This window comes from Alosa sapidissima, chromosome 11, assembly GCF_018492685.1.
Source record: "Alosa sapidissima isolate fAloSap1 chromosome 11, fAloSap1.pri, whole genome shotgun sequence".
Lineage (NCBI taxonomy): Eukaryota > Metazoa > Chordata > Actinopteri > Clupeiformes > Clupeidae > Alosa > Alosa sapidissima.
Window position 1 is genome coordinate 10,469,208 of NC_055967.1, and position 27,884 is coordinate 10,497,091.

General features: G+C 41.1%; 3 protein-coding genes across 6 annotated transcripts in view; 1 reads left to right on the plus strand and 2 right to left on the minus strand.

Moving 5' to 3' along the window:
• Window positions 1-895: 895 nt before the first annotated feature.
• On the minus strand, window positions 896-3,382 carry LOC121723930 (zinc-binding protein A33-like). Of its 2 annotated transcripts, none has more exons than XM_042110171.1 (6): window positions 2,826-3,382; window positions 2,423-2,518; window positions 2,094-2,318; window positions 1,933-1,955; window positions 1,732-1,850; window positions 896-1,499 (listed from the first exon to the last, which is right to left on the minus strand). In XM_042110171.1, exons 1-6 carry the CDS (start codon window positions 3,300-3,302, stop codon window positions 958-960), a joined length of 1,482 nt encoding a protein of 493 aa, XP_041966105.1. In that variant the 5' UTR covers window positions 3,303-3,382; the 3' UTR covers window positions 896-957. The 2 variants fall into 2 exon arrangements, with proteins under 2 accessions (XP_041966105.1, XP_041966104.1); XM_042110170.1 differs by having other exon boundaries at window positions 2,094-2,324; window positions 2,826-3,381.
• A 1,480-nt stretch (window positions 3,383-4,862) lies between these two features.
• adat1 (adenosine deaminase tRNA specific 1) lies at window positions 4,863-11,061 on the plus strand. 2 transcript variants are annotated; one of them, XM_042111269.1, is made up of 9 exons: window positions 4,863-5,112; window positions 5,261-5,326; window positions 5,507-5,561; window positions 6,072-6,202; window positions 6,529-7,135; window positions 8,205-8,350; window positions 9,363-9,462; window positions 9,639-9,725; window positions 10,481-11,061. In XM_042111269.1, exons 1-9 carry the CDS (start codon window positions 4,968-4,970, stop codon window positions 10,611-10,613), a joined length of 1,470 nt encoding a protein of 489 aa, XP_041967203.1. In that variant the 5' UTR covers window positions 4,863-4,967; the 3' UTR covers window positions 10,614-11,061. The 2 variants fall into 2 exon arrangements, with proteins under 2 accessions (XP_041967203.1, XP_041967204.1); XM_042111270.1 differs by having other exon boundaries at window positions 9,952-10,611.
• Window positions 11,062-13,541: 2,480 nt separating this feature from the next.
• Window positions 13,542-27,884, minus strand: part of gabarapl2 (GABA(A) receptor-associated protein like 2) — a 37,076-nt gene continuing 22,733 nt past the window's right edge. For both annotated transcript variants that reach the window (XM_042110646.1, XM_042110647.1), the window contains exon 4: window positions 13,542-14,169. In XM_042110646.1, coding sequence (XP_041966580.1) covers window positions 14,079-14,169 — 91 coding nt within the window. In that variant the 3' untranslated portion in view covers window positions 13,542-14,078. The remainder of the gene's footprint in view (window positions 14,170-27,884) is intronic.

Consider the following 27,884-nt stretch of genomic DNA (forward strand, 5'->3'; position numbering starts at 1 on the left):
AGACTTTGTGCTGTTAAAAATTTACTTTATTTGAATTAACTTTATTTGAAATTGTTAAAAGCAAAGTTTATTTGAATTGCATAACCGTCAATTATTTTAACCAGATATTTTTGACCATTCTCAAAACATAAGGCAGGCCTACTATACATGAAAAACACTTTTTTGTAGTTATACTTTGTTGATCCACTAGGGGGCAATAAGTGGTTGTTTTCAATAAAGCCGTATATGGTTTTCACTATGGAGACGTGTATGGTTGTATTCAGGGTGACCTGTGGGTCATGTATGGTAAGCCACATCTATGTGTATGGTCCATGCACCATAATCATGACGAAAGATTCTTAATGAAAATTAGTGATGATCACTGGTAGATTGCAAGCAATGTTCAATTTTTGCATTTTTACAGACAGAAAATGTCATTAAAACCCTGACAGAACAAAAGAACAGAAATTTCATATATGACCTTGATCTTCACATCAAATTCATTACAAAAAAAATGTATTTGATTTGATTTGATCTCTTTAAGGCCAGTGTCAGAGGCCAACCAAATCAATTTGACTTTCATTAAGCAAGTCTTTGTCACACATTGTCCCCTTGTGATAACGGTTTTTATGTTGTTTCTGTCTGTTTATTTCCTCTTATTTGACCTATTTAATGATTTTTATATAACAAACAAATGGGTAATATGTGATTATCTGTTTTATATTGTTACCACTACCTTTCATTTGTTTCAACAAAAGATTGAAACTGCTCTAGTTCACAACATGTCATGATTGTAATTTTAATCCGTACAATTAATCTTCTGCAAATTGTAGATGTTACAAAACTGTTTAGGACATGGAGAATATATACTGTAATGTAATAGTGACAATATCATGCTATTACCAGAATATCAATGAATTATGTACTGTAAGCTCACACACCTACCAGTGACAGTATAGTATACATTAAAGCACATTATCATTGTGGCTGCATTGCTACAGAAACATCCAATGGTATGATCTTCAGGGGACAAAGCTCACAGTAATTACTGAAGTATGGAAACACTCTCTCCGTGAAGGTGTGAGTGAACGTGTGCAGAGGCGTGTTACTAACAGGGTCAGAGAACGCCACCAACCCCTTGTCCCAGTCCAGCTGTACACGAATCCTCTGGAGCTTGGGGGTCACTGTGAGCGGAGTCGGGGGCTCCACGGAGGAGCTGGCCCCGTACTCTCCGTTGTAGTAGCCCACACCCCACACGGCGCTCTTGAACAGTGCCTCACCCTTACGCTGCACGGACTCGCTGGTCACCCCCAGGGCCCAAAGTGTGCTGTCCCCCACCTCCACTTCCCAGCAGTGGCTCCCGGAGGCAAAGCCCTCAGACCCCAGCACAAACTCCCAGTAGTCAAACCTCTCCGGGTTGTCGGGGAGCAGCTGGCCTTTGTCCTTGTAGCGGAGGGTGGTCAGATCCTCAGAGAGGAAGATGCACGGGTTAGCTGTGTTTGGGTCTAGAGTCACGGGGCCTGAAACCACAGAATGAGTGAAAAGGTGGAAGGGGGAAGGAGAGACTTAGGAGTGTGTAGAAAAACAGAAAGAGGATTTCACCCTGCTAACAGTCTGGTAAGAGCCAGTCAGTCAGTCAAGAGTCAGTTTACTCAGTAATTCTGCAATGTCATACAATTTTTGAGAGAATACACAAAAAGGTCAAGATACAACATGTTCGGACACATTCAGTCCCACTTTGTAGCTACTCACTGTACTGAACTATGTCTTTCATCTTCTCCCAGATTCTGAACCGCAGGTTACCAAGATAATTTGCCATGTTGACTAGTGTTTCTGGGACTGGCTCTGGATCCGGGAGTGTAAACGGGACTCTGGAATGACACCCTTGAGTTAAGCCTGGCACAAGTTTGGCTTCAGTATAATATGAACATAGGGATGAGGCAGGATACTCACTGCTTCATTATGACACTGTAGTTCTGCAAAACAGAGGAGTTGTAATGTGTAGATTAAAATGGACTTTTAATTGCATTTTCACTTGGTTTGAATTGTATTGCAGTGCATTCATAAAAGTATAAGTAATACATGACACAGAATCCATAAAAGATGTCCTTTACCTTAAGGAATGTGATGTCTTCCCCATCCATATATTTTTCAATAGCCTTAATGATGTCTAAGAGACTCTGTATTTCTTTGCTGATCTCCACTGTCTTTTTCTTCATCATCTGGCTTTTGAACTCCTCTTCCTCCTTCAGCACAGCCATTCTGGCAGACTCCTCGTCCCGTAAAAACTGATGAAGCCTCTCAAACTCCTCCTTAATCTGCCTCTCTACGTCTTTGGCCTGACACTTCAAAGAAACACATGGAGGAGAAATAAATGAGAAAAAACTGATGTTACTACTTAACACAACCTTCCTTAAGAGGCTGAAACTTTCCTTTGTCTCACCTTTATGTGTTTTGCTGTTTGGTCAAACAACAGTTTAGCTTCTCTGTAGGTCTTTAGATTCTCCTGTAAGGGCTTCAGTTTGTGCTTAATCTCCTCCTAAGGAGAGAGTCATTGTTTACTTCTGGATGATTGTATCAGGTCATCTGTTTGCTTATATGTAAACAGAAACATGTCACAGAAACATGACCTAGTTTCAGTCACCAAAATAGCAAGAGAATCAACAATAACCAATGAGGCATGAAGGTCAAGCAGTCAGGACATAAGAAAATACACTTTTGAATGCACTTTCATCAAATCCTGACCATTTTCCTTGTTCTATATTGCTCATTCATTGGCTTTTCGATGAAGGGATTACATTAAAATGAGTTAGATTATAAACAGTTAAGTAGTAAGATTCTTTCACCTTGAGATCCAGAGCTGCCTCATCAATAGGTTGAAAGGCATGATTATTGTGCTTTTTTGAGTCGCGGCATACCACACAGACAGGCTGCTTGTCCTCCAGGCAAAAGAGCTTGAGTTTCTCGCTGTGTATGCTGCACAGTGCCTCTGGCCCGCCCAAGGATTTTATGGGCAACGTCTCGGCTCCCACTGCAAACTTGCCATGGGCCTCCGGCTTCAAGTGCACCTCCAAAGTTCTCTGACCCCTCTCCTGCAAGAGAGCCTCGCACAGGTTCTTCAAGACCAGGTTAGTGGCTGGTGCAGACCTGGACGACCTCATCCTGCACACGGGACATTCGCGGATCCCCTTCTGTTTCCAGAACTGCTGCAGACAGACTCGACAAAAGCTGTGGCTGCACAGGAGTATGATAGGGTCCCGGTAGATGTCACAGCACACCGGGCAGGAGAAATCCTCCTCGGAGAGTGAAGTTCTGGAGGCCATCTCCACCTAACAGGCAGGAATCTCTCCTTTGATGTTGTTCTAATAGCTCTCAGTCTCTGCCTTTTATTCGCCTCTGGCTATACAGGTCAGTGACATACAGAGTTGGTTGACAGGTTTATTCTACATGTTTATCCAAAACACAGGTGAGTTAGGGGTGGAGTCTCGAGATACTGGGATGCCTGGGTTTCATTTACAGAAAAACAAACAATAGGCCTACTGTCAAAAAGTTTCACGCGCATGGAATTTTCTCACAAAATATTCATAGACCATTATTTTATATTAACATCAGTGTGTCAAAGGAATGTCAAAAAATTGTTCAAACATGGTGATTAGTGAAGTTTTGAGACTTGCCTTTTATAAAAGAAAATAACAAAGTAACCAACCATACGGGGGAAAAGGTCATCAGCTCAGAGCTGCCAGACTAGCCTTGGGGTTGCATGAAGATTTTTGCATGAAGAATTTTCTATTTTTTTTGTATATGTCCATATAATTATACTATAACTGTTATACTATGCGTGCATTTTTCTCTTATATTGTCCATATTTAATGCTGGTCTATATATTGTCCATATATATTGCTGGTCGATTTTAACCTTGCACTGTTGGACTTATTTGCACAGTGCAAATTGCACTACCACCATGACACACACCACATTGAGCACCTTACCACTGCATAGTGCATATTGAATCACAGGGTCAGTCCCTGCCCTGTCACTGCAAGCGCCTCATGCTTATACCCTTAGTACATTCACATGGATCCTTATTCTTTTTAATCATGTGGATTTGTTATTTTATCATCCTGTTTATGTTGTAGTCACAGTGTTTGTTGTATGTGGTGTCCTAACTGGGACCTTGAATTTCCCCTTGGGGATCAATAAAGTATATTGTATATATCTATCTGAAGAGACAGAAAGCTTGTAGACAGTCACACCCCACAAAGAACTGACACAGTAATGATAAAAGTAATGTCTGCCCAGTTTTGAAAGCAAAGAGAGATCACTTCACACCAGCAAATAAGTTGCATTCATTTGATTTGATATAGCTAAAATAAAAACTAGTCATTAGCCTAGTTTAGAAACATCCTGACATTAGGCCTAGGCTACAGCATTTTTTCCACAATAGCCTAAAATCTCTAGAACTAGCCAGCAACAGATTTTGTAATAAGCAGACATGCTGTGGTTGTGGATGGAGACCATAGTCATTGTGCAAAGGAAGAGATTATCACTTTTGATATTGAGGTATTTGATTAGAACAGGAAAAAGAAAAATGAAGTAGGGTACACAGCTCCCTCTGCTGGTGAGTGCCAGGACTGGTGTGATGAGCAAGGTTTAGTACTTTGATGTACAGTTAATACTATAATAATAATTTTAAAAGAGAAGGGGGGGGGGGGAGTGAAGACTATCACTGTGGGACTAATAGTATATAAACATCTCTGCATGTTGTCGTTACGCTAAGGGCAAGTATCAAGGTGGCGGGTTCATGTTTTGTTCTTGGATGACCAACCAATATTATTCTCGGAGTTTGACCTATCAACGCACGATACGTCACAGAGCATGGGTGGTTTTGTGAACACGCAGGACGCAGGCTAAATATCAAGCTTTCTTCAATTGTTTATCATAACAAGCAGTAGTTTGTGAATTTACTGTAATTTGTGTTTAAATGAATTATGTGGCCAGTGGATAAAATTGCAAGACTTTGTTACGATCATTTTCGTAACTTGCCTAAAAGAGGAAAGCCTGAACTAGGTAGAGAGTGGACACTTCTGGCAGCTGTAGTGGAAGTACGAGATAACCCTAATGGAGAGAAGATTGGTGTGTAACAATCGTTTTAATTATAAATGGAAATGCAGCTAAGTAGCGCTATATTGTCCTTAGAAGCATATACATCTACAGTTGCCCATGCCCTGTTCTCATCTAACATGTGTTACTTACAATCGATACTATACTATACCCCTAACAGAGTTGAAGGTTGTGTCTTTGGGAACTGGAACGAAATGCATTGGGCGTGCAGCAATGAGTCCTAAGGGTAGGCTATTTCTTATCAGAAGCCAGGGATATTACAGTCATTATCAATAACCTAGTTGTCTGGGTATTAGTCTTGTACAACCTTCCTTGATGAAATTCCCAAAGATTAACAGTCAGAATTTAGTAAACTGGTGCCTATTTCATTATCGTAAACAGACATCATGCTTTTAATACATTACAGGAGATGTATTGAATGACAGCCATGCTGAGATCATCGCCAGGAGAGGATGTGTCAGGTGTGTGACTCCTGACATCAGGCAAACATATAAGACTGATGTGTCTTGAGAACCTTTTGTTCATGTGTGTGTTGTTCAAGTGATATTTGCTTGAGTCAAACAGAGTTTCCCGGATTTTCCTTGTGAAAATGTGTAGGCTAGTCTGTACACTGGTAACGTTCTTCATACGCACTGACCATCATGGGCGGATTATGAACCTTCGGGCCCCTGGGCCCAGATGTATTAAGGGGCCCCCACTAATTGTCGTATATGTGGGAGGGGGGGGTTGGGGGTCCTCCCCCAGAACATTTTTAATTTGTTTGATGTGATTTCCTGTATTCTGGTGCATTTTGGGGATGGCCAATGCTAAATTCAATCAGATTCATAGCCTACATCCTGATTTGTTGATATTGAGGCAATGATTCCATGCAAAGGCTTGGTTTTTAGGGCCCCTGGGCCTGGGCCTGGTAGGCCCGTGCAGTAATCCATCCCTGCTGACCATGTGATAGTCACCTCCACTCCTCTCTGTAGGTACCTGATGGAGCAGCTGCGACTTGCAGTGTTGGGAGAGAGCAGTGCCCTGTTCTGCCCTGCGGAGGAGATGGGCAAGTGGAAAGTGCATCCTGAAGTGTCGTTTGTGTTCTTTACCAGTCATACTCCCTGTGAGTTCCCCTGATACGGTCTCTAAACATCCAGTTGATCAATTCCCTGATATCTCTAAACATCCAGTTGATCAATCGTGAAGCATCCACCTACTTCCTCCATACTCCTTCTAAATGTGTCAATGAATAGTCTGCTAAATGTTTTTGTAGTGTCTTTTGGTCAGCCCTGTTCAAATGTTATAATCTAGTTGTTGGAAGAAATCCCTGTCTGTTTTGAGACTTAATCTGGGTTTAAAAATGTAACTCTTGAATTCATGTGGAAATCATTTAGTCTTTGTACATAAAGAGGTGAAACTCCATAATTGTATTTCTTCTGCCACTGACAGGTGGAGATGCATCCATCATTCCAATGATGGAGAGCCCATCACAGCCTTGCCCAATGGTTAGGCTGGAGGATGATGAGGGGGAAGGCAGTGATACACCAGAGACAGCCCTGAAACGCAGAGCAGAGTGGCAAGAGGACCAGGCCAACAAGCGGCACAGGACAGACCAGGAGACGCACCAGGTTGTTGGAAAACCTGGTGAGGAGATGAGGACTTGTTCTCCTCCACCACCGGAAACGGCGGATCCTGCAGGAGACCCATCCAAGGCATCAGAGACTCCAGAGACTCGCGCACAAGAGGGCGACATTGCTAAGGCGCACCAGGCCACAGATGTCCACCGAACTGGCGCCAAGAGCGTCCCCGGGGAGGCCTGTGATCCGAAGGTGCCTGGTGTCCGATACCACAACATAGGGGTGTTGCGCGTGAAGCCTGGCCGCGGGGAGCCTACGCTGTCCCTGTCGTGCAGTGACAAAATGGCTCGCTGGGCTGTGCTTGGCTTCCAGGGAGCCCTTCTGAGCCATTACCTTCAGGAGGCGATCTACTTCAAGGCAGTGATCACTGGGAAGTGTCCCTATAGCCAGCATGCAATGCAGCGAGCATTGTGCAACCGGTGAGCTATGCCAACAAGACAATATTGACTTATTCTTATACATTTAAATTCTTATTATACAGTTAACCCATGCATCCTGGAGTTTGTACAAACTTTTCAAGAGGATTTTGCCTTGCAGGGATCAAGTTGACTTTTTGACAAGTACAGTGGAGATTAAGCAACAAAGGAGCTTGAAATTTGTTAAACATTAGGCGTTCTCTTTACGTGATACTTCCTGTAGCTGCTGTTGCCAGTGCCTGAAAACCTGTGTTTTTTCTCCTGTTGTGTAGACTTGCGTTTGGTTCGCAACAGTAGTTGGTAGACAGTACATGTGACCACTTTACAAAATCAACATAGAAATGACGGAAGTATCATATGAAAAGGTCCTGGGCATGGTTAATGACCCATGAACGCTAGAAGGGGTTTGGATTTTTTGCAGTGAGCCGTGTAATTTTGAGTAACCCAATGCGTTTTTTATACAGGCTCATGAAATAGGTTGAGAACATTCCATAGATATATTCTGTGACCTCTTCTCTATATACTTACCACAAAATCAGGCGGATGTTTTTTGAATGTGGTGATTTATGTACAGTTGAGGCAGAGTGTAGCTGCATGCTAGACCAAATGCAAATGATACAGTTAAGAACAAAATTATTTGTACCCCTGGCAAATATTGATTTAATGTTGATTTAAACATCTTTATTTGCCATCACAGCTCTCAAAATTGTTCTTTTAAAACCTACCAAGCCTCTCCATAACTCCACAATGAGCAGAAATCCAGGTTTTTAGGCAGGAATGATTCTTTGCCATCACTCTGGCCTTGTGCTCACTTTTTGGATTGAGGTCTGTACTCTGGCTGGGCCACACTAAAATGTTGATATTGTTCTCTGTTAACTATTTCTCGCCTTGTTTGGCTGTATGTTTTGGATCATTGTGTGGTTTATAGGTCCAATGACGCTTATTGGGGCAGGTCGCTCTCTGCAGACTGCCTGATCTTTTCCTCCAGAATCTTAATGTAGCCCCTTGTGAAGTGAATGGTGGGAAATGTGGAACTCTGCAGTGACAGGCTGTCATTCCTGTTTTTCTGTAGGTGCGCCCAGGTGACCGATCTCCCAGCAGGCTTCTCCATGCACCCCCCTGAGTTCCTGCAGTCCAGCCTGGAGTTTTCCCACAGCCAGGCTCAGACCCAGCACTCTCACCAGAGCAACAAGGGCAGGGTTTCACCCTGTGGAGCAGGTGACACACACACACACATGCCCCACAGGTTGAGTGCAGATATTTTCAACTGTTAATGGGCTTGTCTTTGGAAATTAATCATTAAACAGTTGATCCAAATGGAAACCATCCGAAAATAAAACCCAGTCAAGTGACTCAGCCCGTTCAAAACTATGCAGCTGATTCCACCCATTAATAACAACTTGGATTGTGTCCTTTTTTCCTGGATATCTTGGAAGTATGTGTTAAATTAGTTCCTGTAGGCCATAAGTACACAACCTTTTTGGGGCTAAGGCACACCAAAGGTCTAACCAAAACGCCAAAACATACTGACGTATGGTTACTGATTATGATGAAATAGCAATAACAGCAATTGTGACATATTGTAACAACTGTGTTGTGAGACGGATCTCAGCTTTGCATCATCAAATCAAACAATTGTGTAACAATTATGGTATCCTAAAGGCCACATAAGGAAAAGTCGTAAATCTACCGAAAAACATTTTTAAGTAAGAAGCTCTGTCATTGATGCGTTTAAAAATAGTCCTCTAGCCTATTTCATGAGTGTACAAAAACGCATTGGGTTCCACAAAAATTCCACACCACACCTTCATTTTCCTCACGGCATTCCAGTTGAGAACCACTGCTTTTGGCTAATGGAAAACAATGGATGTTACAATGTAAAAATAGTTTCTCCCATCAGATATGATATGAAGCAATTGACCACAAACAATTCAACCTTTGTGCATATATCAAATTCCTCAAAACTTGTGCAATAAAGTCACAAAAAGTCCAACTATTTACTTAAAATGTCATTTTGTACTTCTGTATGTGTTAGTCAGCAGTGACTAGTGAACATGTCATGTTTACTTTTTTCCTCTTCAAACATCCCTGTTCAGACAAGCATCAGTGTATGATCATAGTATCTTTGCCCATCCACCTTGGACAACAATTACATTTTGTTCTGATTTTTGTCCATATTGCCATGTGTTTTATCTCTTTTAAAGATGCAGTGTTTAATTTTTGTTTTCAGCAATTAGCTGGTGTGCTGTCCCCAACCAGCCACTAGATGTCACTGCAAATGGGTACAAGCAAGGGATGACCAAGAAAGCTGTGGGCACGCCACAGGCAAGGTACTGAGTTATGTCCGTCTGCATATGCCTGCTTCTGAGTGCTTTTTCGCTCGTTCAGCCAATTCCAAGATTTGCACACTTAGAATGCTTTTGTTTGCTATCTGCCTAAGAAATCTCAAATGTTGAAATCGCTGTATCTGTCTGTCTGACTTTGTATTGTTTATTGTATCATTCAGGTCACTTATCTCAAAGGTTGAGCTGTTTCACATTTTTCAAACTGTTGTGACTGCAACTTCAAATGTCCTGCTCCCCTCCTCACTCAGGTGAGAGCCTGTGTGTGTGTGTGTGTGTGTGTGTGTGTGTGTGTGTGTGTGTGTGTGTGTGTGTGTGTGTGTGTGTGTGTGTGTGTATTAAAAAAATCCCCTGCTTGGTGAACAGAGGAGTGCTTTTGTTATACAAATCCCCCCCCCCCTTAATCACACACACACACACAGACACTACATAATATGATACAGACCCACAACAACCCCCTCCACCTCTGCTTCACAGGCTGTGGGATTAGATCTGTGGTGCAGCCAATAGCAACCCCAATCTCAGCTCAGTGCTTCATGTAATGTAGGGGACAACAGAAGGCTGTCTGCCATTCATGTTTTGTCAAATGCTTTTATGAAAATGGAATGTGGAGTCGGATAGCAGGATTCTTTATCACCGACTCATGATGCTGTAACTCACTGCTCAGAGCCTCACTCACTGAAGTGCACACAGAGCATCATAGAGCAATAAAATGGCCAGCTTGCCCTTCACTGTGGCTGGCAGACACAGGAAATGAAAGTCAGTCAGTGGTGGTCAGTGGCCAGCCCTTACAGATGTGGTGCAGCTGTCAGACTACATTGACCATCAGAGAAATATCAAGACATTATGGAAGAAGAAAGAAAACGGTGAGTCAAGCACCCCCAATTGTGAATTCCCCGTTATCCGAAACTTGCCCAGAGAGTGATCCAATCAGCTGTAAGTTAAGAGCCCATCTAGGTGTCTGAGAGCCTGCACTCGTGTCTTAACTCTTGTGTCTTTTGAAAAGGGAGAGGGAGCTGCAGACGTACTGGGATTACAAGCAGGCAGCCGGAGCGTACCAGCAGGCCTGGCTGCAGCTGCGCACGCAGGTTTTTCCCCTGTGGCCGCGTAGTCCTCGAGAGCTGCTGCAGTTCCACTGAGGACCCGAAACGATTCCCCCTCCACAGGCCTGGGGGAAGGCTTAGGACCCTCTGACACTCGCAGTCGGGGGGTGGCTGTTGTTGGGACTGGAAGCCAAGCAAGTTTTTTTTTTTTTTTTTTTCTCCGGGAGGGGAAGCGAGGACACGGCCAAACACAGATGTGCTGGAGAAGGGGCAATCAAGAGACACATGAGGCCAGGCCACTCTCGGATGCACTTCAAGGACAAGACTGAGGCGTGGAGAGCCAGAGAGGGACTCACAGTCGGGGTGGGAAGAGTGGACCAGAGTGGACAGCCAACAACAGCACAGTGGAGCAGCTGGGTGACCTCAGGCAACTGCCCCAAGTCAAATGCTGACACTTTCACTGATAAAGAGGTCATCATCATCATGGCAAACAAGACTTTAAAGGAGAAATCCAGCGATTTTTCACATAGATCTCTGTTTCCCGAGTTCACTGTAGCTGCCTGGCTGCTTTAGCTGTTGGAACTAACAACTCGGGCTAAAACCGATTGTTTTTGGACGTGGTTTGTACCGACAGTACTCGGTGACCTTGAGAAACTAAGATATATGTAAAAAATCTCCAGATTTCTCCTTTAAAGCGTAACTCCAAAGCCAAAATGCAACCTAGGGTCTTTTTGTGAATGTACCCAAGTCAAGCTTTCGTTTAAAAGCATAATTAGGACAGATAAGAAGCACCACTTTTAAGATTGACCGTATTGTCGTTTTCGGGTCAAATGGCCACAGGCTCGACACAACATGAAACTTTGCTTGAAGTATCACATGGGTCTCTACACATGAACTCGAGCATTGAGAACATTGTTTGTGTACACAGTTTACTAAAAATAAAGCTTCACTTCTTGACTGGCAAGCTGGCCAAACCAACTGCTAAAGTGAGTTGTTCAAAACCTTTCCTTTTAGTAAACTCTGTGTAGGCCTACACAAACAATGTTCTCAATGCTCAAGTTCATGTGTAGAGACCCTGGTGATACTTTGAGCAAAGTTTTATCCTGTCGTGTGTTAAAAATTCACTCCTAAAAGGCAATTTGACCCGAAAACAATCATTTTTTATGGGTATAAGGTCCAGAGCAATGATCACTCTCCAATGTGTTCAAATACTAGTAAAAATGATAAGAAAACATATAAGGCTCTTATGATGGTCAAAGTACAAGTCAGTGTTTTCTGCATGAACTGAAGCTATAGTATGGCATGTGGGAGGATTGAATTCTTATGGCTAGGGTCTTGATCATGGTATTAAATTAGCAAATAGGTTTTCCTCGGTTATAATATTAGCTTAACTTTGCCTGTCATTTAAAATCAATTCTATCACTGTTCTTGTTAAATTTTATATTGTTTCAGTTGTATTTTTGTATGTTGTTGTTGTCCTTGCTGTCCTTTTCCTCCTTCTTGTGTGCTGCCCTCTTAGCCAGGGCTCACTTGAAAAAGAGATAACAGTTTCAATGTGTTTCATTGCCTGGTTAAATAAAGGTACACTTTATAATAACTACACACTATTAAGCATTTGTAAACTATTACTAAATTATTTGTTCCTCATTTGTAAATTATTGTTCCTACATTAATTCTCATCAGTAAAGCATTTGTCCACAGTTATTATAATTTGTTTGTTAATAGTAAATAAGCCTATATCTAAAATATGTCTATAAATAGTTTTTAATACTTAATAAATGATGCAATAATAATTTGTTAATGAAGTAATATTTCCATTATTTACATACACATGCACTAATGATTAGTTAGGGTGTTACAAGTTACAAGTGGTTAGTTAAGGATATTATGGGCTCATCGAAAGTGAAGAATGTCTATGCCTCACAATGCATTTACAAATTAGTATAGAGGTTACATTTACATTTATTCATTTAGCAGACACTTTTATCCAAAGCGACTTACACATGTCAATCAAATTAAATGCCAAGTCATTATTTTTTATAAAGGCACGACTACATGTAGGTGTAAATAATTTCTTAATCATTAACACACCCATTCCAACTGACTCCTTAACAACAGTTAATTAATGGAAATATTACCTTATTAACAAATTATTACTGCATCATTTATTAAGTTTTAAAACTATTTATAAACCTATTAAAGGTGCTCCAAGCGATACCACCCGTTTTTTAGGCTAAAACATTATTACATTGTCACTTATAGCAAACATCACCTCACCATCCGCTAGCTGCCTGTGTCCTGAATACACTGTAAAAAACGCTATCTCTGTGGACAGCCCAGGCTCCAAAAACGGCAACAAAAACAACCTGTGCAAACCTAGCCCATAAAAACATAACAGACTGTTCCAGCAAATCACAGACGAGATGCTTGTTTAGGAGAGTTTCAATTGCATGGGAGGGAGGGGGAGGAAGAAGCGTCTGTTTTGTTTGAATGTCAACAGAAGTGACGCTACCCAGCATCGCCTAAAGCACCTTTAAAGATAAAGGCGTATTTACTATGAACAAACTATTTATAAACTGTGTACAAATGTTACTGATGAAAATGTTGGAACAATGTTTTACAAATGAGGAACAAATAATAATTGAGTAATAATTTTGCATTCCTAACATTGCTAACATTTGTACTGTAGAGCTGCGTCTAGTATCTTTCCACTGGACCATCTTGAGTAGCCAGGCTGCGGTTGCTGATGCCAGTGTGAGAGTTGCTCTCGACATTCCTCCCCTCCTTTAACAAATGCTGCTTTGTTGTGAATGGAGCCCTTCCTACCTGTCTGTCCTGTGTTCTGCACTCCTCCAGAGGACCAATCCACTCTCTGTGCTCTCCTTTTGTCTGTCATCATTGCTTTGCTATTGTTCTTTTCTTCCTCTTGTAATTATTTCATGTTTGTACAGCTCATTCACTGATGCTGAGAATAATGCGTCTCCCCGCTCCAAAAGCAAATAAAGAGAAGCAGGACATTCAAGAGATTGTTTTATGTGGCTTTTTAATTGGTTAGGTCATCCAGCTACCTCCCCTTTTCATTATTTTCTTAAATATACTGTTTAAAGGAAGAACAACAAAAATCATTTCATAAATTAATACATTTCAAACATACCACTTGATATATTAAATGGCTTTAAAGGCTATTAACTATCTCTGATAATACTATTATACCATTCACACAAAATGTTTGACTTTTTCTCTGTCAGATTTGACTAATGCACAGATTGCCCTAATGCACTTTAACTCAGCATTTTTCAATGATACAATATGACATACTAATAACATACAGACAAATCCATGACATGAATAATGCAGGCTAGGGGTGGGGGAGGTGGTGGTGGGTGAGGGATGTGAATTGCTCTTCCGTCGACCACTAGTTTCTCAGCAGTACAATCAAGCTCATCCAGCAGAGATCATGAAGGATGATGTGGAGGGGTGGGACAGTGTGTGTGGGGGTGCCATGGGATGGGTTTGTGTGTGTGTGTTGAAAAGTGAGTGAGCATCTTGAAGCGAAGGCCTTTATGATCCAAATGTATTCTCTCCACTGTAGGCCACGTACAAAAACCCATCCTCATCCTTCTCTTTCTCGTAGAGCTGTCCCATTGTCAGGCTGTGGGGGGCAACAGAGGGGAGGTCGGTTATTGAAGGGTAACTGTGAGGGGTGGGACAAATCATCATCTACAATTAGTTTAAGCGAATTAGCCTGAAAAGGGGTAAAAAGTGGAAGTAAATATAGCAAAGGTATATTTGGTATCACTGGAATCATCTTTTATATTGATTAATAATTTGATATTTGAAATTATATAGCTACTATATAGCTTGACAGTAAGACACATTGTGCAGCTTTGTTCATTGATTTGTCAAAGGCTTTTGGCACTGTTAATCAATGTTTCCTTTAGATGGTTTCAAGACCACCTTTCCAATAGAACCTTAGAGGCATTAAGACCAGTGTTTCCCAGAGAATTGAATTCCATTAGTGGTGGTTGGTTTGCAGAATTAACCTAAATGCAGCAGTTTTTAACAAATTAGCACAGCGTGGTTATAAGCACAATTTAGTACAACCTGGAAAATCATTGTGTGGTGGTCAATGTTCATATTGTTGTGGGCCGCAACAAATAAGTCAATGTGTGACAAATCCCTTCACAATTTAACATCAGCGACATCTTGGCATAATGTTTGCCAAATTTCACATGAATCTGACAAACAGTCTAGGAGCAGTATGTTAAAATTGATCATGTGGCATCAGTGTAACTGTCATTCTTTCTGTTGCCAGTTGGTGGCGCTATGCCAAACATGCATTATGGGCATGTGAATATTATCATTAACATGGTCTTCAATGACCTGTGAAATATAAAACATTTCAAGCCATGCATGGTGAATTATGACACATTTATTGTTTATGTGGAAAGGTATTAAGGGAAGGGAAGGGAATTAATAATTTCGCCATTTCATCAAATTACAACATATAAAAAAAAAGCTTCACAATTTATAATCAGGAACATCTCGCCGTCATGTATACCAACTTTGACATGAATCGGATCAACCGTCTAGGAGGAGTACTTTAAAATTGATCATGTCCACAACGCACAAAATCTCAATTACCTCACTTCCGGTGGGCGTGGCTAATGGCATGTTAATACAAAGGGGGCGCTATGGAGTTCCTGGGCAACGCCCAGTACCAATGCTTTTCCCCTGTGTATTTCCAGTACCTCTTGACGTGTGTGCCAAATTTCATGTGTTTTCACCGATGGGAAGCACCTCTTTTGGCATCACAATTCATCACATTTTAGTCTGCACAAAATCCCAAATACCTCACTTCCTGTTGGGTGTGGCTAATGCATTGTACATACCATGGAGGTATTATATATAACTGGAGAGAGTGACTAAGTCCCGCCCTCCATACAAATGAATGGTGGAAGCTATAGGCTAGTAAATCTGGCCAATTCATAGTCAACGCCATCTTGAACACTGGGGTTCGGATCCAGCGCCAGTCGGCTCTGACCATGCGCCAAGTTACAAAGCTGGAAATGACGCATGAGCAACGTCGATTTTTATTGGATATTCTGTAAAATGAGAGTCGACCTCCAGTAAGAGGGTGGCGATAATGCACATAAAGTCCTTGCCTCATAAGAAGAAGAAAAAGTTGCTCGGGAACGCGCATGGAGTCCGAGTGAAGTCGCCCTGAAGCGCAACTTAATTTCATTGGATACCAGCGGCTCTAACTAAGAGCGGTCTGCCTGCTGTCCTGCTGCAAATATGCATTCGAACATGACGTGAAATATCCGTAGTCGAACTATAAATAAACTATTCGGTTTTTAGTGCCAAGTGTAGCGCATTTTTACAGTCTATGATTGGTTTGTTTTTTATTTTATTGTTTGCCATCTCATAGCGGGTGCTCTAAACGTATTCTAGCGTTGGCCCATGACCAAAACAAGCCAATAATAGCCAGTAGCCACAATAATGACTGGAGCCAGAGCCCTCAATAGCCACCCTGTTTTGAAAATAATATTGAAGATATTCAATATTATTGAAGATAGTATTGAAGATAACGCACAGAACGGTCAGCCTGAGCGGACAATTACGTCTCCAACTCATCTAAAATGTGGTGTCTTTACTTTGAGTTGTACACCCCAGATGGTGAAGTAACCGTTAAAGAGAATGTTGTCTGCGGACTCAGCAAAAAAACAGTTTACTTGCGCATCCACGACATCCAATCTTCGTGCTCACCTGTGGAGTTACCATCCAAATGAGGCAGCGGTGTCAGAGGCACAGTAGACGGCCAGAGCATCGCCAGGCGTCCAATATCGTATGATGGCATACTTTCCGTAAATCCTAAATTATGTCCGGCGTCTGCTATTTAGTTAGGCTGCGCAAAGCACAGGTATTTATTTGAGTTAGGCTTATTCGAGGCAGACCTTTTCTACGTTATTGTGAGACATGCGTTTTGTTTGGAGCGGCATACCAGGCTATCAAACGCAGACGATTTCCGGTTTTGGTATGAGATTTAATTTACTTTTTGACTTTTATTATATAGTTAAATGTTGAGACTGATGGGCATTTAAATCTAGAGGGTATTTGATGATCACTGTAAAGTTTCGTGTAGCCGCCGGATAGGTACCCGCCCACCAACATGTACGCGCATGAGAGCTCGTGCCCAACACGGATTTTCGTGCATGGAGCTGGTTCCAAATGCTCCATGCAGCGCCATACTTGAAAATGGCGTATGCTAATATGCCGAAGCTAATCTGCACGCTCTTGACCCCCTGGTACATACGAAAGTTGTTCATCTTGGGGAGACACACACCTACCAAATTTGGTGTGTCTAGCTGAAAGTATGTGCCAACCACTGGATCAATCACCTAAGGGGGTGCTACTGAGTCCCTGGGCCACACCCGGGGCCAAGCCTTTATGCCTGTGTAGCCATTGTGATACCAGATGTGTGTGCCAAATTCCAAGACTTTTCATCCATGTTAACCACTTCAAAAATAGCAAAAAGGTGAACAAATAATAATAATAATAATAATAATCTTTCCAAAAACAATAGGGCTTCCCTGGTGTCCCTTTAAAGTTTACTGTTGTATTGAAGAGCAGGCTTTCAGCACTCTGCTCGTGGGGGAGGGGCAGTCTGCACGTGAATTGCAGCGTCTCCAGCAACACAGAGCTGCCTGTGGACGACTGTATGTAAATGAAAAAACTATCGGCGAATGCAGCGGCTTATCAGCCGATGCCGATACACGTAAAAAACGCAAATATATCGGCAAATATACCGATATATCGGTCGATCCCTAATCACCACCACCAAATCACTTCTTGGGTTTTAATCACTGTAGTTGCCAGGATCATAATTCTAACATTCCTCTGTTATGCAAAAAGCAGGTACATATATGATAAACAAAAGCAGTAGTGTTTCAGAGAGCAGTTATTTTCACATGCTGATGACATACTAGGGCCTCTAACATGGACATACACCCTCAAAACAAACTCAGCAGCCCTATCACAATCTGTCCCTTTCAGTCAATATGCTTCTCCAAGAGAGAACACTTTATCCACCTCTCCTCTGTCAGTATAACCTGCAGTCCCCTACAATTAGCTGTCCATAAAATTAGCTAATCATATCAGATCATATCTACTCACATAATCCCATTCTGACAATGACACAGAATATACGGTAACAAGAATTTAGAGCAATCAGTTTTATTTCCTGATTGTTGTTGTGGGTTTGAAAACTGGCCTGATGGTAATAGATGGTAATGGGTGTCTGTCATTCATTTATTTTAGGTGGTGCTTACATCAAGATGAATTTAATGTACACATACAGTATGTTTTGTATCTAAAAGAAAGGCTTAAAACGTTACCCCGGACAAAGACGTGATTCGTATTTGACTATCCCAAATAAATGTTGTTGTTTTTTAAAAAGCATTAGCATGGACCAAGAATATTGTATTCTCTAATGAGAATCAGAACCATTTTGAATATAAATATAAATAAAGAATAAATAAAAAATCCCCTTTCTCACATCTGAGACTAATTACAGGAGAATCGTGACTCATGTCATGGAGACATGGTCATCCACACAGAGTCATTCTTCCAGAAAAGAACAATGCCTTCATGAAACGGGCAGGGGGTGGGGGATGGGTGAGGGGTGTTGCCTCTGGCCAGGGCAAGTCTGGACACGTACAAACTACCATGACCAGTGGAGCGCATCCATATGCAAAACTCAGTTGCACACAGGCTAGGGGGCATTTGTTTGGACAGTAAGCCACTTCTTTCACTCAGAACAGCCCAGAACTTTGGACAGTAAGCTGCTTCTTTCGCTCAGAAACTACCAAAAAGGGTGTACTGTTTCCAGGGGGATGGGGGGGGATTATGGAGCACTCTGATGAGTGATGGTGAGGTGTGGCCTGCATTGTGCCATGGCTGAAAGGTACATGTGGACCTAATGGTCTCTTTCTCATGAGAATTCTCTTTCACCCTTCCAGAGTCCACATGACAGGGTGTCTCTCATGTTACAGGGATGGCCACGTACATCCCCTGAGGGGGGGAGGTAGAGGAGGAACCAACACGTGTCCCTGCCTCTGTGCCACAAGAGGCAAAGGGCAGCACTGCCCTACAAAAAATAAATGTGAAGACGATACAAATAATGTTCTTCACAAGAGATTTCCATATGCCGCTTATGGAAAATTACCACTGATCAAGACTGGACACAAATGACTGTCAGCAATTTTAGGCAAAGGAAAATTGAATCTTGAAATTTGAATCAATGTCCTTACAGTATTGCTATTCAATACAGTAGAGTACTGCAGGCCCGGCAAAGGTTGCGGTACCCCTTCAAATTAAAATGTTTGCCCCCTTAGTGTGACTGCCACATATTAAGTTTCTATTTTATTGTTATTTCATGTAGATACAGTCTTCTTTTATTAGTTGCATGCAGCGGCAGAAAACTGACGCTGCCTCTCCTTGCCCCACTCTCTCTCTCTCTCTCTCACACACACAAAAGACTTACCCCTCCCCTCTGTACTTGCATGTGAATCAAAACAATCCAAGATTGTTGTTTGATATTTTCTAAAGCAGAGCTAGTCCAGAGGAGACATTAAGATATAAAGGAAAACAAGCTAAGAGTAAAAACTTTTAAAAGGGGAAAACTGAACAGCATAATGTTAGCTACAGTACTCCTCTATTCTTTCCATTAACTACAGTTACATAGCCTGACAAGCCAGACACACATTAAAATGTAGGGTCTGGGCACTCACCGTTCGCAGTGCTCAGAGGGGCAGGATAATCGGTTGTCTTTCAAATTCCCTCTGCACGCAATAGGACAGCGCTATGAGTCCCATGCGTTTCCCACCAGCGGAGCTAGTTGGCTAGTTCAAAGTTTTGTCAACTTAATAAAAGCATAACTCGTGTCACACTGTTCGCCAACAGCAACATCCATCTTCTTTGTTTTCAAGTAGCAGGGAGTTCAAGCCAAACCGTTGCAACTCTGCCATCAATCATTATGTTAAGCCCGCCTAACGACTATACACAATTTGATTGGCCTAATAGAAGTTTAATTTTTCGAGCTCACAAGCCAATGGAGAGTTGCTAGACTAGCCCTGGCAGCAAATGTAATTTGGGTCTAGATTTCTATGCTAACAGTTACAGTTATCTCTTCCTAACTTCCTGAGTATCTGTTTTTTACTTGACTATTAATATTTTTGGAAGCTTGTGACTTACTCCACTACATTTGAAAGACAAATACTGTACTTTTGATTCCACTACATTTGAAATATGAACATGAAGTACTCATTACTATTAAGCACATTTTAAGTGATTCTTTAAATGCAATAATACAATAGATCATATTGAAGACCATTTTTTCAGTAGGCCAATTTGAACTTGGCTGTGGTAATAATAGTGACACCAGATTCTTCATCAGAACATCCTCCATGATCATGGTGAGGTAGGAATGAAATTAGACACCTGACATTCACTACATAGCTAGCTTAGATCTTTACATCATTAAACAGTAAATAAACTACCGGTACTCATAATTGAGTTATCATATTTTGTATTTGGCAGTGAACATGTTTTAGATTTGTGAATAGAGTATGGATATTGATTTAAAGTGCATTACTGCATCCATTGTAACAGTTACAAAGCTATGAAAATAGGTAAAATGTTGATGTTGGTCTGTTCAAGTCCTATTGACCAACAAGGCTGAACACCCCATTACTGACAAAATAAACATTACATTTCAATACATTAAAAACTAGATGTACCACATAGCGGTACAAAATATGACCGCCGCTCAGTCCTGTACATCCGTTCCGCGAAAAGAAATCACACTTCAATTTGTCTCCATCTTTTACTCCATCCCCCACTCTTGAAACTTTTGTGTATGCTTGTTTGGCATGCCTGAGTGTGTGTGTGCGGCTGCACAGTAAGTAGCCTACTGGTGCTGAAAAGGTGAATAGATTGTAGAATAGCCAAAGAAGATGTAGCATTGTTATAAAACCTTTAAAATCTCTAAACAATCACAAGTAGGGCAGTTCATCACAGTTCATCCATTGCAACTGGATTGATGAAAAGTCACTTACACCTGTAGGCTACATTGTATTTGGGAAAAGCAAAAGGTATCAGCATAATGTTATTTATTTATTTATTTATTTATAAACAAAAACATCTCTGTCAGTTCCATGCCGTTTTCAACAGCTATCAAAAACAAAGGTCATTTTTGGATGGATGGATTTTTTGTGAATGTTTCTTCTTCTACATAAGATTTTAGTCATCTTTAGTTCATGTGATACTTTATTGTCAATGCACAAATTAAGTAACAGTAGTCTGAAACGTTATTGTTAATGCACAAATTAAGTAACAGTAGTCTGAAACGAAATGCTGTTTTACATCTAACCAGTGGTGCAAATAACTGACATGTCCAAATGGGACTTGATGAAATGCGTCGCTAGACTGTTCATACACATTTTAACGGGCGAAAGTTGAAGAGCTGTTGTCCGTTATTGTTCGTGCAAATATAGGCTGATTTATGTTCCCTTGCATTGTGTAACTGAGGTCCATGGCTAGTCTGGCTTTCACCAGACCAAGCTCAATCTAGAATAGGGCTGGGAGGGGCAATGCCCCTCCAAATATTTCTTCTACCCCACCTAATTGGTCAATTTTAATTGACAGCTATTGAATCTGCCAATCACACTTTTCTAATTCGTCCCGTCTGAATTTCGAGGGTGCTGATTTGCTGGTTAGATAGTATAAATAAGCTACCGGAGCAGCAGCACACTAAGTGCATCACTTGCTGTTTCATACTTCAGTAGAGAGGGCTTAGCTATATTTCCATAAAGGTTATAGGCTACTAGATGTAATATAGATTCTTGTTGCTGGTTTAAATAAAGACCTTTTTTGTATTATTTTCGTTTGAATAAGATTTGTTTTTAGCTAATGTGCATGTTAGCTTTCTAAGGTGATCTAGCCAGTTAGTTTGTTAACATTGGTCATTCCTTAACTGTGTTATAAGCAGGGTGGGAATTTTACGGCGGCCACGTCGTTGCCCCTTGCGTTGGCCGTGATGTCCCTTTGAAAATCTGAGGTTCACAGGCCACTGTGGCCTTGGTGCCCATTTCTTTCTATATTTAGGGCCCGAGCACCGACCGTCCCGGTCTCGCGCACCGAGAGGTACGAAGCCCTATTGTTTTTGGAAAGATTATTAGGGCCCGAGCACCGAAGGGCGCAAGGCCCTATTGTTTTTGTAAGGATTATTATTATTATTATTATTATTATTATCACGAGTGTTTTAACTTTGTCTCAGAGCGTTTTCCTTTTTTGAGGTGGTTAACATGGGTGAAAAGTCTTGAAATTTGGCACACACATCAGGTGTCACGCAAAGCAGTTAGGCACAAGAGCTTGGCCCCGGGTGTGGCCCAGGGACTCAGTAGCGCCCCCTTAGGAGATTGATGCAGTGGTTGGCACATGCTTTCAGCTAGATGCATCAAATTTGGTAGGTGTGTGTATCTCCCCAAGATGAACAACTTTCGTATGTACAATGCATTAGCCACGCCCAACAGGAAGTGAGGTATTTGGGATTTTGTGCGGACTAAAATGTGTTGAATTGTGATGCCAAAAGAGGTGCTTCCCATCGGTGAAAACGCATGAAATTTGGCACACACGTCAAGAGGTACCGTGAATACACAGGGGAAAAGCCTTGGCACCGGGCGTTGCCCAGGAACTCCATAGCGCCCCCTTATGTCACTGTGACATATGGGTTGGCATATAGTTTTAGATACACACACCAAATTTGGTGGGTGCATGTAACTCCCAGAAACAATCAATTTTTGTATTAACATGCCATTAGCCACGCCCACAGGAAGTGAGATAATTGGGATTTTGTGCGTTGTGGACATGACCAATTTTAATGTACTCCTCCTAGACGGTTGATCCGATTCATGTGAAAGTCGGTATACATGATGCCAATATGCTTCTGATTCTAAATTGTGAAGCTTTTTTTGATATGTTGTAATTTGACGAAATGGCGAAACTATGAATTTTAATACCCTTCCACATAAACAATAAATGTGTCTTAATTCACCATGCATGGCTTGAAATGTTTTAAATTTCACAGGTTATTGAATACCATGGTAATGACAATATTCACAAGCCCATAATCCATATTTCGCATAGCGCCAGCCACTGGCAACAAAAAGAATGACAAGAACACTGATGCCACATGATAGATTTGAATGTACTCCTCCTAGACCAGGGGTCTCCAACCTTTTTGGGAATGAGGGCTACCTGAAGACCCGAAATTATATTGAGGGCTACTCATTTGAAACAAACAAATAAATAAATAATAGGCCTATGTGATTTTTACTTTTAAATGATCAATATTCTGTAGGCCTATAAGTCTTTATATTAAGCAACTGTATTTTCATCTGATTCTTCAATACTTTAATATCAATATGCAACACTACCAACATATTTGTTCAGTTTGTTCATTTCAAAGTTTGCATGGGGAATCTAATCTTATTTTTTTTAACAAAAAAACAATATTTTTGTGCAATTAATAATTTGGGTTACAATGTGTACCCAATTTATACCCACCCACCATTATGAATTCAGGGGGTGTTTAAGTTCTGATTTCAGTGGACAGTTCGGTTTTAACATTTCAATAGTAATCACCCACACCACCCTAACATATGAAGTCTCCTTTTAAAGTTATTCCACACCTGAAATCTCTCCATGATCTGACAAAAAAGGTAATGTACAGTCCTGCTCAGTCAAGCATGCCACAACATTTTCAGTGCTATTATACGGCAGTAGGGCTTTGACTTTTGCCCAAAAATCATATTCGAAGTTCGTTTGTTTATTAATATTAAAATTCGAATATATTCGAATATGTGTTAATAATATTTTAACCATTAAATGTCTTCAGTAAGACCGATATTGGTATCAAACTTAAGTTCTTTATGTTCTGTCCACCAGAGGGCAGTGTATCAGTCAATGTCAATAGACTACGTGCACTAAAGGCTGAGTATTTATGCGTGTGTTAAAATTGTTATTATTAAGCACAGGGCTGGGCGATAAAACGATAGCGATATGTATCGCAATAGACATGTAATCGTCACGATATCAATAAAAAATACGTTCAATAGAACATTCATAATTAAAAGCAACACACACCTCCTGCCTTACGTTGTCCATAAATAAATAGACTATATATATTGCATTGTAGTATGTCAAACTCTACCAGAGTAGGCGATAGAAGTAGGCCTACCTCAACACAGACTCTCCTTGCCCCATGCTCTCTCTCTCTCTCTCCCTCTCAACAGGTGCATCCCTCCTCAGCATGCACATGTAATCCAAACATTAATCGTGCAAGATGACTGGCTAAATTGCTATTAAATCCGGTTAGCATCATTAGCACGCTGCACGAATTTGTTTGTCAAAACTGTTGCATTCAAATTGTTTTGTTGTTTTTGTCAAGTTTTGTTATTCAAAACTGTTGCATTCAAATTGACTGCTAAGTTCACTGCTAAAATCATCTCAATCCCGATGCAAATGGAAAAGTATTTTCCAAGACTCAAACGGGCCTGTCCCAAGGAGAAAAAGTATTCATTTGAAACTTAAACACACGTGGGGAAACTGAACAGTCTAACCAGTAGACTATGATAAAATAGAAAATTAAGCTAACGTTAGGCTACTTTGTTTACAATATGTCCAGGCTTCAACCAGTGCTGCTTTTCATTCAGACTTATCTGCACATTTATTTATTTGAGTGTTTTTCATGATTGTGTTGACATTTATTTTCCCTGTTTGCTTTGATTGATAACTGAGGTGATTAAAATCAGAGGAAGGTTAAGTTTAAAATAAAGTAATAAAGTGTCTATTTTGTCTGTGGGAGCTCACTAAGCGCGAACCAGCAAGGATGCTAACTTCACCTACAGGAGCCCAGATGACCAATAATAGCCTTGCTAATGAGCTCGCGATTTTACTCCACCAGGCGTGAAAAAAACCTCGGAATCTGAATTGAAAACAACGTTTACAACCCAATACATTTACAAAAAATGATTTCCATAGGCTACAGGTTCGAATATTAAGAGATCCCTAAACTTCGTTCGAATATCTTTCATTTTTAAAATAATCGAATTATATTCGAATAACGAAGTTCGGAGGCAAAGCCCTATACGGCAGTAGCCTACGGAGGAGAAAAGGCCTGTGAGTTAAAGCAATTGTTTTTCAGTCCTTGAACAATCATGCAAGAACTGTATTTGACGAACATAGAATGGCCACAGAACATTTGCAAAGATATGCTTCCATTGGCCTGCCTGGCATAGCGCCCCCACCTGGCCAAGCAAGAAAATGTGCCAGAAAATAACATGAAACAACAAATAGCACACGCATCAAATGTACATTATACAAACGCACCGCGTCGTTGCTTTGTTGGATTCCGAAATGTCACGGGTTGCGGACCGGAGGTGCTCGGGCTCGCCATTGCCGCTTGCGGCTATATTCTGCTTTGCATCCGACTAGCGATTTTTATTTAGCCTATGGCCTGATTAAGCTTAGCATTCACAACGCAAATTAATTTAGCCTATGTCTTTTACGCAGTGGAGAATGTGACAGCGCATGGCAAGAAAGAAAGTGCGTCCAAATTCACCCATTCTTTGCTGAAATAGGCTATACTCCGATAGCCTACTCTTCACAAAGATATTACATGGATCATATCACACGAAAGAGCCTTTTCTCAGTTTTTAAACGATGTTGGCCGCAAGTTGTGGTAAATGGTTCGCGAGAAAAGTAGGCTAACTTTAAAGGAGAATTCCGGTGTGATATTGACCTAAAGTGTATCGAAACATGATACCGAGTGTGAACGTATGTCTCATAGCCCATCTCGGCTTGTCCCCTGCACTCCAAAATCTGGCGCTAGTTAGCCGATGCTACCAACATCTTTTTCAATAGTGGTGCTTCGGCATCGGGCTAGCCATGCAAATAAATCACTGTTTTACACCCATTTACGAGGCTCAATGTATCTCCACACTTCATTGGTAGACTTCCGAGGGCCCTGACATTTAAAACGAGACATTGAGAACTTTGAAAAAGCACTGGTAGTTTACTTACAAGACGATTTATACAGACAGTATCTTCACGAAGTTTAGCGTTTGCAGCCATCTTGAATTTAGTCACGATAAGTCGAGCAACGAGTAAGAATGAACAGCTATGATAAGGGATCAGATTCCAAAAATAATTCAGTGGAAATGCATGGATTCCAGTTGCTGCTACTGGAAGAAACTGGAATCCATGCATTTCCACTGAATTATTTTTGGAATCTGATCCCTTATCATACCTGTTCATTCTTACTCGTTGCTCGACTTATCGTGACTAAATTCAAGATGGCTGCAAACGTTAAACTTCGTGAAGATACTGTCTGTATAAATCGTCTTGTAAGTAAACTACCAGTGCTTTTTCAAAGTTCTCAATGTCTCGTTTTAAATGGCAGGGCCCTAGGAAGTCTACCAATGAAGTGTGGAGATACATTGAGCCTCGTAAATGGGTGTAAAACAGTGATTTATTTGCATGGCTAGCCCGATGCCGAAGCACCACTACTGAAAAAGTTGTTGGTAGCATCGGCTAACTAGCGCCAGATTTTGGAGTGCAGGGGACAAGTCGAGATGGGCTATGAGACATACGTTCACACTCGATATCATGTTTCAATACACTTTAGGTCAATATCACACCGGAATTCTCCTTTAATTTGTCATGTTACATTCTGCGCCCATCTCCCTACCCATTCATCTCGGTGGAATACTTCACGAATTTTTTCCGAACACATGACAAACCATATATTAGAAGAAACAGCAGACCTTACCGAATAAAAAGGTGTAAAGCATTCCCCTGTACAGTTAGCCATTCCAGAGTAATCCGGTTTTACATTTGCAGCAATGTCTAAATGCATGTTTCCAACTTTGGGCTTCAGGTTTCACAGTGTGTTTAAATTGTCCAATACATTTCATAACAGGCCAAATACAAAATAAATGTTACAAATATCGCCTAGATATCTGTAAATATTAAAATCAGCTGACTAAGAGTTTGTCAAAGTAGCCTTAATGATGACAAAATGCTAAGCATGCATGTAGACTATTTGAGTTTCTTAAAGCTGAACTGTGCTTTAATTGTTCAATACATGATTTCATAACAGGCCACATAGAAAATAAATGTTAAATATAGCCTAGATATCTGTAAATATTAAAATCAGGTCTATGATTAACAGTTCTATGTAATATGTCATGTTTGCTATTAGATATGGGTTTTAAGGTGAAAAGTAAGGCATTTGTAGGTGAAACTGAGCGGGGGTGGGGGGGGGGGTGTATTCATTGTGCCCACCCCAAATTTCTATTTGCCCCCCCCAATCTGAGCAGCCTAGATCCGGACCGGGCCTGTTCCCCGCTCACACCCTGCACGCACTTAAAACAAATAAACAGGCGTCTCAGTCTCATGCACGTTTAGGCAAAACTGTATCAGACCGGTGTAACGTTGGTAAATCTTCCATTGCACAGAATGATTTTTGTAGCACGTGCAACAAATGACAGTCGAAAGATACAATTACAGTGCTGCTATCAATTTGCTTGGTATAACCGCATTTATAGTTTTCTACAAATGCAATCAATCAAATTGGCCTCCATCACTCAACCAACACTAACGGTAACATTACCTAGGTCCTTATTGATATTATAAGATTAACGTAGCTGCAGTAAAAACCAAGCATGTCCGATAAACATCCACAGATTTATTTCGGCTTCAAGAAGAAATGGGAATTACATTTCATGTGAACATCGTCCTATCCTTATTAGACGTTCTCTGCGGTAAACTACAGTCCTTGTAGGAAGTGTCCATTGTTTTTCCAACCCACTTTTAACTTCCAACAAAATTACATCTCACTGCAACGATTCGCCATCTAGTGGACAAACGACTACTTATCGCACTGGCGCCTTAATGCAGGGGCTTACCTGGGCTGAAGCCCAGGGGCCTCGACCAATGATAATAATAATAATAATGACCAATAATAATAATAATGAATCAATAATAATAAACTGCCGTGTCCGTATTCGCGGCGTCAGTCATTAGCCTACTCTGGAGCTAGCCTACATAATTGAGCACATTGCACTGCTCTACAATGACATCGATGCAGAGCCCCCCTTTGTCTTCTCTTCTGAAGTGTAACAAAATGTAACAAAACTTAATAAATCCCAAAGTAGAGGAGCTACAGGAGAGGCTGAAAATGACTGACAAATTTACAAACTCTGGGGATAACGTGGGTTGGATTGAAGCAACGATAAACGAATG